General features: G+C 47.5%; 1 protein-coding gene across 1 annotated transcript in view; it reads left to right on the top strand.

Annotated features, from left to right (window-relative positions):
* Window positions 1-13,632, top strand: part of QSOX1 (quiescin sulfhydryl oxidase 1) — a 126,381-nt gene that overhangs the window by 88,288 nt on the left and 24,461 nt on the right. Inside the window, exon 6 of the mRNA XM_060232609.1 lies at window positions 3,620-3,765. Coding sequence (XP_060088592.1) covers window positions 3,620-3,765 — 146 coding nt within the window. The remainder of the gene's footprint in view (window positions 1-3,619; window positions 3,766-13,632) is intronic.

The raw sequence follows: 13,632 nt of genomic DNA, 5'->3' as shown, positions 1-13,632 counted from the left end.
TGGATTTCATACTATCTGCCCCAGGGCTGCAACTAGTTCCGCCTCTTTCACGCAGCAAAGAAGATCCTCAAAAAACCAGTTTCTGTTTGCTGCACAAAAAAGGCGAAGCTAGTTGCAGCCCTGGGGCAGACAGTATGAAATCCAACAGAAGCCTCGTGGAGAAGAGGAGCGTGAGAGTGGCATAAGGCTAATGGGAAATCGGTCTTATTAGCAACAGAAACTTCCAGTGCATTCCTAAGCAGAGCTACACCCTTCTAAGTGCACTGAAGTCAGCTGGGACTTAGAAGGAGGCAGCTGTGCTGAGCATTGCACCCTAACTCTCTTCTGATGAAGGTTTTCTCAGGAAGCAGCCGCTGCGGTCAGCTCCTTCACCCTCCAGCATTGCCAGAACTGCTGAGCAGATATCTTTGTGTGCTAAAGTCTTTGTGCGTTAGGTTTAGTGGTAGCTGCCATGAAATCCCTGCTGTTATCCCAAAGGTCAAGTTGCTTTTTCGCAAAGAGAGCCACACCTGTGCTAACAGTCACGCCTCTCTTGCGGTATGGAAAAGCCCAGTAGAGCATTTCTGTTGCATCACGACTTCTTAACTGTATCAGTTTTTCCCCTCCCTGGTTTGGGAGGAAAAAAAAACAAAGGAAAAATTTAAGAACGGAACAGGAGAGCAACAACCTGAAAACAATCCGGTGTGTATGGGAGGGGGAAAACCCAACGAAGTTAAGAAGCCTAGTGCAGGAAAACTTTTTAGCATCTTGGTGGGTAGAAACACTCAGAATTCCAGACATCTTAAGAGTCATTGCCCACAGGGTGGGTAGAGTATATGTCTGGATTTGGGCTTCGCTTCCGGTTCCCATTCTACAAATTGAAATACAGACTTCTTTTTCAACGTTATAGCCCTTTTTGATGCAAGTGTAGCCACCAGTACACCCAATGGACTGCATTCTCTGTGTTTTATAATCTGCTTTGTAAAATCGCTGCCAAACCAAAGCCAGCATTGCAAATAAGTCCACAAGAGATATTAAAGGTAGTCTCCTGTGCAAGCTTGAGGTGACTTCACATCATGATGTTTTCTTGGCAGACTTTTTATGGGGTGGTTTGCATTTGCCTTCCATATTACACAGCAAAAATTTTTTTACTTCCCTTTCTGTCTTCACCAACCTGTGTTAGATGATTTCTCTACTTGGTCATCTGGTGTTAATAATTCACTACAGCTGATCAGACAAGTGGACTGTGTGCCACCCAGCCATGGGTTTTTCCCCATGGCAAAAGAGCTCTATTCACACAAGCACTGGTCCATGTATGCAGTCACTTCTAATGTGGCTCTGTTGGTATAGAAGAGAATTCAAGCAGAGAAACATCCCAGAAGGAAACAGAAAACGTGTTGGTTCGTTTAAAAAAGAAAGCCAGTGGAGAAGTGGCGCTTCATGCGTGAGATTCAGCATTTGCAGGGGAAAGATACAGGCACCGGCCAGTTCAGACATCATGCGATACCCAGAGGTTGAATACAAAGTTCACTAGCAGATCTCTTAAAAGCAGAGCTGAGTAAATAGCTAGCCATATCTGCTGGCACTTCAAGAAATAACCACACAGTACTCTTTGATGCTCTTTAACAGTAATGTGTGTATGTGTTAAATGCCATCAAGCGACTTTTATGTTCACTTTATGAATCAGAGTCTTCCCTACTGTTAACAGCCTTGCTCAGGTCCCACAAACATAGGACCGCGGCTTCCTTGATGGAGTCCATTCATCCCATGTCGGGTCTTCCTCTTTTCCCACAGCATTTAACTTTCCCGGCCACGATTGTCTTTTCCAGAGACTCTTGTCTTCTCATAATGGAACCAAGGTACAATAGCCTCAGTTTAGTCATTTCAGCTTCTGGGCTGAGTTGAGCAGGGCCGTAGCCAGGATTTAATGTTTGGTGGGGCCCACAGTAGGGTTTGTTGTTGGGGGGGGGGCACCCAGTTTGGTGGCCCTGGGCTCTCAGCACTGTAAGCTGCCTTGAGTCCCACAAGCTAACTCCCTCTTCGCCTGGGCAGTCACAGCAGCTCTGTTCCCCCCACCCCTTTCTTATGTGCCCCTCTCTCAAAGAGACAGAGACCTCTTGACTCCCCGCCCCCCCGCTCTGCACACTGTGTTAGGGAAGGGGAGAGAAAAAAGTGAAAAGACCAGCAGCGATGCTACTATTTGTTCAGAGTGGCAGTGAGCAAAGGAGACAGATTGGGGCCTTCCAATGGAGGGCCGTACAGTTGGAAGGGTGGTTGAAAGGATGGGCCGCACTGTAGCTATGGGCCTGGAGTTAAGTCTTGATTTGACACTTATGTGGCAGTCTACAGTATCCATAAAACTCTCCTTTGACGCATTTCAAATGAATCAACTTTTGTCCTGTACTTTGGGCGAAAGAACTGCATGCTTGCAATAAGGAGTTTTCCACACACACACACACACACACAATCTCCATTTCAGGTGTCGTAGGAATGTGTGTGGCAAAGAATTTGGATATTTCACAGGCATCGCAGATTGAATGTTCCACTGCCATTGGGTGAAGCCCAACACACTGCCAATTAGGCATTCCTTTGTATCGATTTAGTCATACCCGCTGCATTGCTGTGTTGTCATTTTAATTAAACGCACAAGGAGTGCTGGTGTGGTTCAAAGGTGGCCAATCCCTGCCCTGGAAGTCCTTTTTTTTTCTAGATCCAGCAGTCAAGGTGCCAGTGTAGGCAAGAAAGGATTGGGTTCAATGTTTAAAAAACCAATCTGACTTGGGAGCACAGAAGCTTTATGCAGTACCCCCAAATCCTCCATGTTTCCTGGTTAAGGGGAAAATGCTGTTCAGACCATTTACAAAAATGATCTCACTCCAGTGGTAGCGAGGCAAAGAAATTTTACTTACAAAAAATAGAAGCACGTCTTAAATGACATAATCATGTAGGTAGGTTTAACTTACTGCAAACAGGTTAACTTCAGAAATGTTCTGGCTGCAGCTCCGAGCCTCAGGTAAGAGAGAGAAGAGAGGTCTCAAAATGGAACAAAAGGCAATCAGTAGCCAAAGAACAGAGAAGAAGAGACATCCCATGTAAGATGAAACACAGAAGAAGGGCAACAGCCAAAGAGACTCAGCATCCAAGATGAGAGGAGGGTGGGGCCAATTGCCAGGTGTACCCCAGTAGGAGAATACTCTTAACAAGGGCTTTTTTTTGTAGTAGGAACTCCTTTGCATATTTGGCCACACCCCCTGATGTAGCCAATCCTCCAAGAGCTTACAGGGCTGTTAGTACAGGGCCTACTGTAAACTCCAGGAGCACTGGCTACATCATGTAGGAGTTCCTGCTACAACCTCCCCCCCGCCCCCCCGCCTTTCCTTCTCAGATTTTCTTGTATGCAGAGTTGCAGTATCCAGTGGGAAGAGTGCTGCTACCTGGAATGGCAGAGATAGTTTTAGGAAGGTTTTAATGGTAGCTGGCCATGCAGAATAAGTGCAGGGCAGGAAAGAGGTTATTGGAAGATGGGGTTTTGAGGGTAAGGGTTTAGCGGCATGGAAGGGCAGTTTGTTGGATTGTAGCTGTGAGAAATCCCTGCTCCTTTTGTGACTGTAACTTACGCATTATGTGCCTCTAACCTTAGGTGACGCTGGACATGGTCCAGTTTGACAACATTGCGGTGAGAAGAGTCCTACAGAGCAACGATGAGCTGGTGAAGACATTCAACGTCACCACCTTCCCTTCCGGCTTCCTGCTTTTCAGCAACGGCTCTTGCGATCCTATTCCTGTGTAAGTTGACACAATATCCATCCTACCTATCTACCTCTAACCCTTGGCTGTTCTTACGCAGTTGTGTTCTAGAGTGCATCAACAGCCTGTGTTCCTACACTGCTTCTTTATAGCACACCCACCCACCCAGGTGAGCACTTGCTTATTTCCGTGATGGAAACCATGGTTTGGTGATTATGGTAAATCGAATAGCTTGTCTGCAGCAATCTACTAAGCATGTCTAGTCATGAACCAGCGTTTTGTTTCAGTGTGCAAAGCCCTTAGAGAGTGGGTGCTTTTGTGTGTGTGTGTGTGTGTGTGTGTAAGTGTGCCTTCTGGCAACCACTGCTGGGGCTTGGAAGTTGCCAGAGAGGTGGATTGCTTACCTGCCTCTGCATCCCAGCCCTGGTATTCCTTGGAGGTTTCCCATCCAAGTACTTGCCAAGGTTAGCCCTGCTCAGGGTTGCCAGGTTCTACCTGGCTCCTGGCAGAGGATGTCCTTCATGCATGTGAAACGATGATGTCACCTGGAAGTGACATCATTGCGCCATGTATGTCACATGGGAGACACTGTAGCATTTGGGTTAAAAACTCTATGGCACCATAGAGTTTTTCACCCAAATGCCAGAGTGTCCCCTGTGTGACATGCCTGGTGTGATGATATTACTTCTGGATGACACCGTTGTGAGGGGCACGCTGGGCACCAATGAAGCTTTTTGGGGATGGGGATCCCCCCACCGGCTGGTTTCATGCCAGTGGGTTGGGGGCCTCCAAACTGGGGGAAACTCTGCCCCCAGCAGAAGGCTGGAACACTAGTCCTGCTTAGCTTCCAAGATCCGATGAGATCGGGCTTGTCTAGGCTATCCAGGTCAGGGTGAGATTGGGTGCTTTTTGTTCCTTAGTTTGGTGTTCTGGAGTGATCGGATTTGAAATACGGAATCACCCCTAAGCACAGTCCCGGTTGTTGGGGGGTTTACACTGAATTGCTGTACCAAATTCTCTCCCCTGAATAAGGAGACCTTTGGCAATCAGTTTTTCATATTAGACAAATTTGTCTATGTGTAATTCACACATAACTGGTAGCTGCCTACAAAATGCAACTGTTTATTGTTGAACACTGGAGAGTCTAAGGAAGGGAAGTGTTGTACAGATCTGCAAATCTGAATGTCTTTGGCCAATAAAAGACATACGACTGAAGTCTAGGTGCAGAAAAAGAAAAATAAGTTTATTGCAATGATATTCAGGATATTCAGAAAGGTGACTGAATAAATCCTGCACCTGCCTCCCTGCTCTGGTGTTCCAAAGAGGTCTCCTATCCGTACTCCAAGAGTCGGTCCTGCTTAGCTTCCAAGATCTGACGAGATTGGACTTCTCTAGGCTATCCAGGTTCAGGGCTCTTGTTAGCATCTTAAAGGAGAAACAAGTGTCCTCCTGAAGCACACCTCTTCTTTGAAACGCTAAAAGAGTGAGGGTTCCACTTTTGAATAGCAAAACTGGAGGGGGGGTCCCATTTCCTGCATGGCCCTGAGGCGGTGAATTTGCACTTTATGGAGGGACTGTGATATGTCAGTTTGTGCTCTGAGCATCAGAGCACGAGGGTCTTAATAGCTCAGATCTTCCTGCAGGGGATTCAACTATCAGGCCCTTTGCGGACACGGAATTAGTCCATGAAGCTTCTGTGGCACTCTACTGCCGTCTTTGTAATCTGTTTTAGCAAAGAGCTGCATAGGCCTTACTCGGAAGCCTGTCAGACAGGCAGGACAGGGCCCTTACCAACTCAAGCAGCCTCAGCTGTGTTATTTCAAGTGATAAGCTGGCTGAAGGAACCGTATTCTTTGCATTGGCTGGGACTGGAGACAGTGGAAACTAGAAAGACGGGGAGGGGGAGAGGATGGCTGCAGTGGATTGCCCTGGCTGTGTTTCCCTGCCGGGATCATCGTCCAGAAACCAAAAGCAAAAGCTCACGGACAACTGCCGCAAAAACATGTGGATATATATTTTTACAAAATTCTAAAGTGTTTAAGTATAAATAGTGTTATTTTTACAAAACCTTTAATACATGAGCTGTATACGAACAGCCTACAGATGCTCTATTTATACTCAAAGAGAGATAAATGGTTCAGGCTTGAGTGGATTTCTCATTCCTGGACAGTTGGAGGGAATCCTACAAGATCTTATCTGCTTCAAGAAGAAATCCACTCATAGAGCATTTGTATACAGCCCATGTATTAATGGTTTTTTTAAAAAAATAAAACTATTTATACTTAAGCACTTCAAAATTTTGTGGGAAAATTTTTTATAAATATATACACACACACACACACACACACACATACACACATATTTTTGCAGCAGTTGTCCGTGAGCTTTTGCTTTTGGTTTCCGGTTTCAATGGCTTCCTCGTCGTTTTTTGGGATCACAGTCCCAACAACAGAACGCTGGTAATGGGAGTTAGGCCGTTAGGGCATGAGTGTGTATTTGAACCGAGTCTCCCAGATACTAGAGAGACAGATTGATGTAGTGGTTAATAGCAGAGGACTCTAATCTGGAGAACGGGGTTTGATTCCCCACTTTTCCATATGCAGCCAGCTGGGTGATCTTGGGTCAGTCACAGTTCTCTCAGAGCTCTCTAAGCCCCACCTACCTCACAGGGGTGTCTTTTGTGGGGAGAGGAAGGGAAGGAGATTGTAAACCGCTCTGAGACTCTAAGGGAAGGGCAGGGTATAAATCCTCCTCCTCCTTCTTCGACAACTTAACCAGTACACCACAGACAACTAAGCTCGTGGCCCCTGGAGGGTGGGAGATTTAGCCCTGGGGAGGAATTGGGTTTAACCTTTCCACCACCGGTCAGGAAGATGGAGGACCAGCCACCGACTCACTGAGGGAAGTGAGAAATTGGGTGAGGCCCCAGGAAGGTTAGATGACAGGGCAAGAGGACGTCCTGAGGCAAGGGTCCGAATTTACCTGTGCCAGAAGCAGGGCTTTTTTTGTAGCAGGAGCTCCTTTGCATATTAGGCCACTCACCCCTGATGTAGCCAATCCTCCTGGAGCTTATAGTAGGCCTTATACAAAGAGAGCCCTGTAAGCTCCAGGGGGATTGGCTACATCAGGGGGTGTGGCCTAATATGCAAAGGAGCTCCTGCTACCAAAAAAAGCCCTGCCCAGAAGAACGGATCAGAGGGAAGGCACCCCCATCCAATGGCAGCGCTCTGCAGGGATACACAGCAAGCATGGATTAATGCCTATTTTAAAAAGGAAAGGAAAAATCACAGCAGGAGGAGGAGCCTGTGAGAATACTGCAAGGATAAACCCACAAGTTTGGTACAGAGACGTGTGGGCCTTTGGGTCTGTGGGCATGAAACGTGGCAGTGAGCTCAGAAGGACCAGTGACAGGTGTTCCACCCTTCTTTGCAGCTAGGGGTGAAGACTTCTTCCAGCTTAAGTGACTCTTCCTTTAATGAGGGAGTCACAGTTTTTGGAAGGCTGGAGGAAGAAGAGTTGGCTTTTATACCCTGCTTTTCTCTACCCGAAGGAGTCTCAAAGCAACTTATTATTGCCTTCCCTTCCTCTCCCAGTCCCCACAACAGACTCCCAGTGAGGTCAGTGGAGCTGAGAGAGTTCTGAGAGAACCGTGACTGGCCCAAGATCACCCAGCAGTGAGAAGGAGTGGGGAATCAAACCCCATTCTCCAGATTAGAGTTCGCCCTCTTAACCACTACCGACGCCAGTTTCAAACCTGGCAAGTTGCTTGCCGGTGACTTTTTAGCACGAGGCAGTTTTCATTCCTCACGCATTCCCTGCTCCCATGGTTTTAATAAGCCTGCGTCTTGCAAAAACCTTCCTTCTGCCATAGATGCCTTCTGTTTTACTTCTGTGAGCTGCAAGCTGTGGCAGCCTGCCTAGCCGACGAGGCGGAGGCTTTGTCTTTCTGTAACTCCGAACTGATCACGATAACAGAGGGTGGGTTTTGGAAACTGGCCGTCGACCAACCGTGGCGCCTCACGCCACCAGCCCCGCTTTCGCCCAGATGCTCTGCTCCTCCGCACGCTTTTTTCCTAATTGCAGAAAAGTTCATTAGAAGCCAGACAATGGCTGGTTCGGCAAGATGCTAGCGGAGAACAATGCCACGCGTGCTTGGGCCCTCGGGTAGCTTTCCTGCGACTGAATGGCACGTGAAACGGCAACCAGATGGTCTCTCTCTCTCCCTCTCTCTTCTCCCCCTCCCTGCCTTCTGAAGCCTTAGCAGATGATTGATGCCCACCTGACCGTGCAGCACTTGTGTGGTTGGCAAAAGGGCACGTTGGCACCGTGGTTTCCTTAGGGAGGAGGCTCGGGGAGGTGCCAGCCCAGCCCCATTTGCTCCCAGTCAGAAGGGGTCGGGTGCCCGCTCCGCTCCCAGCGGCAGCTGACCGTTGCAAATCAGGGCGAGTGGAATTTGCAGCCCCTCCAGGTTAGGGTGAAGGGCAAGCCAGCTGCACCGAAGGAGGGGGGGGTCGCACCCCTGCTTTGATGCCAGCGTCACCCAACAGGAGCACGCTGCTGTTTTTCCCCTCGCCACCCGAGTCGGCGGAGGAGAAAATTGTTTGCGGCGGTGCCAGTCCCCTCGCCATCTGCTCGCGAAGGCAGCGGGATGAGAAGAGCAGAGTGGCAACTGCCTGCGCCTGGCTGGAACTCCCTCGGGGGGCACGGGGGGGGGGGGAGCGCTTGGATGCCAGCTTCTCATGGTAGCTGGTAGCTTTTATGGAGGTTTTGCACAGCCTTGGTTTACAGGCTGCTTGCCCTGCCCTGGTATTCAAAGTTTCCTGCCAGCATCTGGAGCCATTTTTTTGGCCTGAGGGTGTAGTGATGGGTGGGTGGGTGGGGTAGGGCTTGTTGCCCATGGGATTGCCATGTGTAGGTTGAGGCTGGATTCAAAGAAAAGCAGGAAAACCTGTAAAAGGGACAAAATCTTTCCTCTGAGCTCGATAAGCTGGCTTTTTAATTATCTGACACTGACCCGTTCGTTACTTATAGAGCAGGGGTGGTCAAACTGTGGCTCGAGAGCCACATATGGCTCTTTCACATATATTGTGTGGCTCTTGAAGCCCCTGCCACCCTTTGAAGTTTGGCTCGGAGAAGGCATTTAAAGGTAAAGTTGCTTTCTTTCCACCTCTCTGTCCCTCCCTCCTCTCTCCCCCATCTATTTTCCTTCCTTCCTTCCTTGGTTTGTGGGTCTCAAAACACCTGAAATTCATGTCTTGCGGCTTTCAAACATCTGACATTTGTTCTATGTGGCTCTTACGTCAAGCAAGTTTGGCCACCCCTGTTATAGAGTGTCGCTTTTTGCCCTGGCTGCAAAAAAAAAAAAAAATTAAGGCCAAGGCTGCTGTCTCAGTAAATAAATCTTATGATTAACTGGTTTCATTTTAGGTGTATAACTTCATTGTATACTAATATTTGTAACTAATGAGGTCTATTATGGTTGAGTCTAATGGTAATTGTATTTCTGTAATTTAAGAAGAATTGCACATTTATACCCCACCCTTCTCCCTGAATCAGAGACTCAGAGCGGCTTACAATCTCCTATATCTTCTCCCCCCACAACACACACCCTGTGAGGTGGGTGGGGCTGAGGGCTCTCACAGCGGCTGCCCTTTTAAGGACAACTCCTGCGAGAGCTATGGCTGACCCAAGGCCATTCTAGCAGGTGCAAGTAGAGGGAGTGGGGAATCAAACCCGGTTCTCCCAGGTAAGAGTCCACACACTTAACCACTACACCAAACTAGCTCTCTGAAGAGCCACAGAGGCTGAGGCAATACCCACTGTTCATGTAATCTTACCCATCAACTGCTTTTTGTCCCTACTGTGTGATCATCCCATTGCTTCATATTAAGTAATGGTGTTCCTAATCTGCAGAGGAGAACTCAAGAAGCAATTACTTCTTGGCTTAATTATAATTGCCCGTGTAGCGTTGCATATCTACAGGTGGTATCAACTGGGTCACCTTTGCAGATTTCCATTTCTTGCATGCCGTAGTGTCTGGTGTAGTGGTTATGAGCAGCAGACTCTAATATGGAGAACCAGGTTTGATTCCCCACTCCTCCACATACAGCAGCTGGGTGGCCTTGGGTCAATCACAGCTCTCTCAGCCCCACCTACCTCATAGGATATTTGTTGTGGGGAGAGGAAGAGAAGGAGATTCTAAGCCACTTTGAGACTCTGAGTGAAGGGCGGGGTATAAATCCAGTCTTTTCCTCCTCTTCTAAGTTATGAAAAGTCCTATGGGAAAGCTCTGGGCAATTAAGTAGAGAGAACTCATCTGTATCTCAAGCTGTTCCTATGACACCATCAACCCCCCCCCCCCCCCACCAATGTAGCCAATCCTAGAGCTTACAGGGCTCTTCTTACAGGCCTACTATAAGCTCTTGGAGGATTGGCTACATCAGGGTGTGTGGCCTAATATGTAAAGGAGTTCCTGCTACAAAAAAAGCCCTGCCACCAGCAATCCAAAGGGAGCAATTTGGGAAGCTGTAACTACCTGGTCTACCAGAAGGGAACTAAACTGTCTGGGGAATTCGGTGGGGTGCAGTGGTGGTGGGAAGAGCCATCAAATCACAGTGGAGTTATGACAACCCCATTGGGTTTTCAAGGCAAGAGATGTTCAGAGGTGGTTCGCTATTGCCTGCCTCTGAGTAGTGGCCCTGAACTTCCTTGGCGGTCTCCCATCCAAATGAAACCAGGGATGACTGCTAAGCCTCCACAATTTTATGAGATCAGGCTAGCCTGTGCAGCATACCTTAGTTCTAACCCTTAAAAATTCATTACCCATCTTCAAGGAAAAGGCAGGACATACATTTCAATCGAGTCAGATTTATTCAGTGACTAAACATGTCCCGTGCCAGGACTTTGGCCTTGTGTGATCTACCTGAAAGAGAAATCAGTTTCCATTGATGCATGGAGAATTTAATCCCAGCAGTCAAGGTTTCATAGATTAGCATTATGTGATCCGCTGGGCTTTTTTTTGTACAGGAAAGCCGTTCCGGCTGGCTTGGTGTCAGAGTATGTGGCTTAACATACAAATGAGTTCAAGCTGGGCTTTTTCTACAAAAAAAAAAAGCCCTGTTGATCCTTATTCAGGAAGGCAAGTCTTCAAAAGAACTCCGGCACCATGGGAACATGGATCCACTTGGATCCACAAGGCCATTCCAGCAGCTGCAAGTGGAGGAGTGGGGAATTAAAACCGGTTCTCCCAGATAAGAGGCCACGCACTTAACCACTACACCAAACTGGCTCTCAGTATTTAATATCACTTGCTCTGGTATTTTATCTTAGAAAGGATTTGTTGATTATGCTTTTAGTTTTGTTTTTATTATTATGTTCTTAATATTCCATTGTGATGGCCTTTGGATGTATTCAAGAAATATTTCTGCTCTTTCAAAGCTCTTTCCGCAGAAGTGAAGGAAGAGGGAAAGCTTTCCCAAGATCTTTACCTGCCCTCAATACTCCCTGAAGGTTGTGGAGTCTTGTGAGCAAAAATTCTACTTTGTGAGCTACTGGCATTAAAGTTGCAAGCCCTTTTCTCCCATTCTCACAATACAAGAACTCGTGGGCACTCAATGAAATTGCTGAGCAGTCGGGTTAGAATGGATAAAAGGAAGTACTTCTTCACCCAAAGGGTGATTAACACATGGAATTCACTGCCACAGGAGGTGGTGGTGGCTACAAGCATACACAGCTTCAAGAGGGGATTGGATAAGCATATGGAGCAGAGGTCCACCAGTGGCTATTAGCCACAGCGTATTGGGGCAATGATGATCTGTATTCTTGGTGCTTGGGGAGGGGAACAGTTCTCACTTGGGGAGCTTCTAGCGTCCTGGGCTGGCCCCACTGATGGATCTCCTGATGGCACCTGATTTTTTGGGCCATTGTGTGACACAGAGTGAGGGGCCATTGGCCTGATCCAATATGGCTTCTCTTATGTCCTTATGAACCAGCAGTTTGGCTGCTGCATAAATTAGTTTGTTCTGGGACCAGCCTTCCTGAGGTAAGACAAAAATGTGTGAGCTGGAGGCTAAAAAACTGACCTAACTCAGCTTAAAGGGAACATTGCCCATCCTGTATGTACTGTAGAGTTTTTTGTTCGCAAGACTGGATATTTTACCCGCAGTGGTCTTCCAAGGAAGATTTTTGAATAGGCCTTGTTGACAGAATCAGCCCTTCAGCCTTAATAGGATAGATACATCCTTCCATGCCCTGCTTGATTGCCGGTTCTTTGAGAATATACAGGGTCATTGTATTAAGCCTTTAATCAACCAACCGTCCCCCTGCACTCTGGAAACCCCGGCTCTTTTGCTCAGCAATAAGGACCTAAGTTTACTCTAGCAGGTGCAAACTTCGTCTCAGTCTTTTTTAGCCCTTGCATTAAAAAAAAGCAAGTATCTTCTACTGCTCAAGATCTGTGAATCAATGAGCTTATCCTCACAACAACCCTGTGAGGTGGGTTAGGCTGAGAATGTGCTGAATGTCACCGAGAAGCAAGGTTTTTTTTGGTAGCAGGAACTCATTTGCATATTAAGCCGCACCCCCGTGATGTAGCCAATCCTCCCGGAGCCTGCAGTAGGCCCTGTACTAAGAGCCCTGTAAGCTCTTGCAGGATTGGCTAACATCAGGAGGGGGTGAGGCCTAATATGCAAAGGAGTTCCTGCTACAAAAAAAGCCTTGCCGAGAAGTCTTCCACAGAAGAGGGGATATTCTAACCTGGGTCTCCCAGATCCTGGTCCGACACTCCAGCCGCGAAGCCACGCTGGCAGTGACGCTCCTTGTGCTAAAGCAGCTTTGCTTCTTCTCCTCTTCAAGGCCGGCCTATCCGTTTCCAGCTATCTTAGGCGGGCATGACAGTTGGTCCCCTTCCTGGAGCACAGCGACTTAGCAACTGTGATTCATGCAACGGTCACCTCGAGACTAAACTACTGCAATGCCCTCTACATGGGGCTGCCCATGTCCCAGATCCGGAAACTGCAGCTAATGCAGAATGCGGCAGCCAGGCTGTTACTGGGTATCTCTATACAGGAACACATACAGCCAGGACTGCGGAAACTGCACTGGCTGCCAGTAGTATTCTGGATTCGCTACAAGGTGCTGGTTATCACCTTTAAAGCCCTATATGGCCAAGGACCTGTCTACCTTAGGGACCGTCTCTCCCCACATGTTCCCCAGAGGGTACTTAGATCTGGATCGCAGAACTTACTGTCAATCCCCGGGCCGAGGGAGGCGAGACTGAAGGCTACCAGAGAAAGAGCCTTCTCAATTGTGGCCCCCCACCGGTAGAACCAACTCCCAGAAGAGGTAAGGGCCTTGCGGGACCTTGCCCAGTTCCGCAAGGCCTGCAAAACAACTCTATTTCAACTGGCCTTCAGCCCAACTATGTAGATGCCCAACATCGCTGAACATACTGTACCAACTTTAGCGCCAAAAACTGTTTTAATTTTTAAACTGTTTAAACTGTTTTAATTGTTTAATTACTAATTTAACGGCTTGCTTATTGTTTTTACTGTCTGATGTTAAATTGTTGTTAGCCGCCCTGAGCCTGCTTCGGCGGGGAGGGCAGGATATAAGTACGAAGAATGAATGAATGAATGAATGAATGAATGAATGAATGAAAATAACCCACCAGCCTGTCACCCACCTGCAGCTCTGACCTACTGTTTGCTTTTTTCTGGTATTGTAACCAAAGGGAAAAAACTGTATAAAAGTAACAACTGTTGATACAAATCTTGGCTCGCTACTCTATATTTTGAAACAAACCATTTATTATCACTATTATTGACAGAAAAACACTCCACACTAGATGCAGGATTTTAGCAACATTGGCAGAATTACAATAGAGGGTTGATGTTACAGCAACAGCAT

This window comes from Heteronotia binoei, chromosome 2, assembly GCF_032191835.1.
Source record: "Heteronotia binoei isolate CCM8104 ecotype False Entrance Well chromosome 2, APGP_CSIRO_Hbin_v1, whole genome shotgun sequence".
Classification (NCBI taxonomy): domain Eukaryota; kingdom Metazoa; phylum Chordata; class Lepidosauria; order Squamata; family Gekkonidae; genus Heteronotia; species Heteronotia binoei.
Note: the sequence above shows the minus strand (reverse complement) of the source record. Positions and strands in the feature narration are given on the sequence as shown.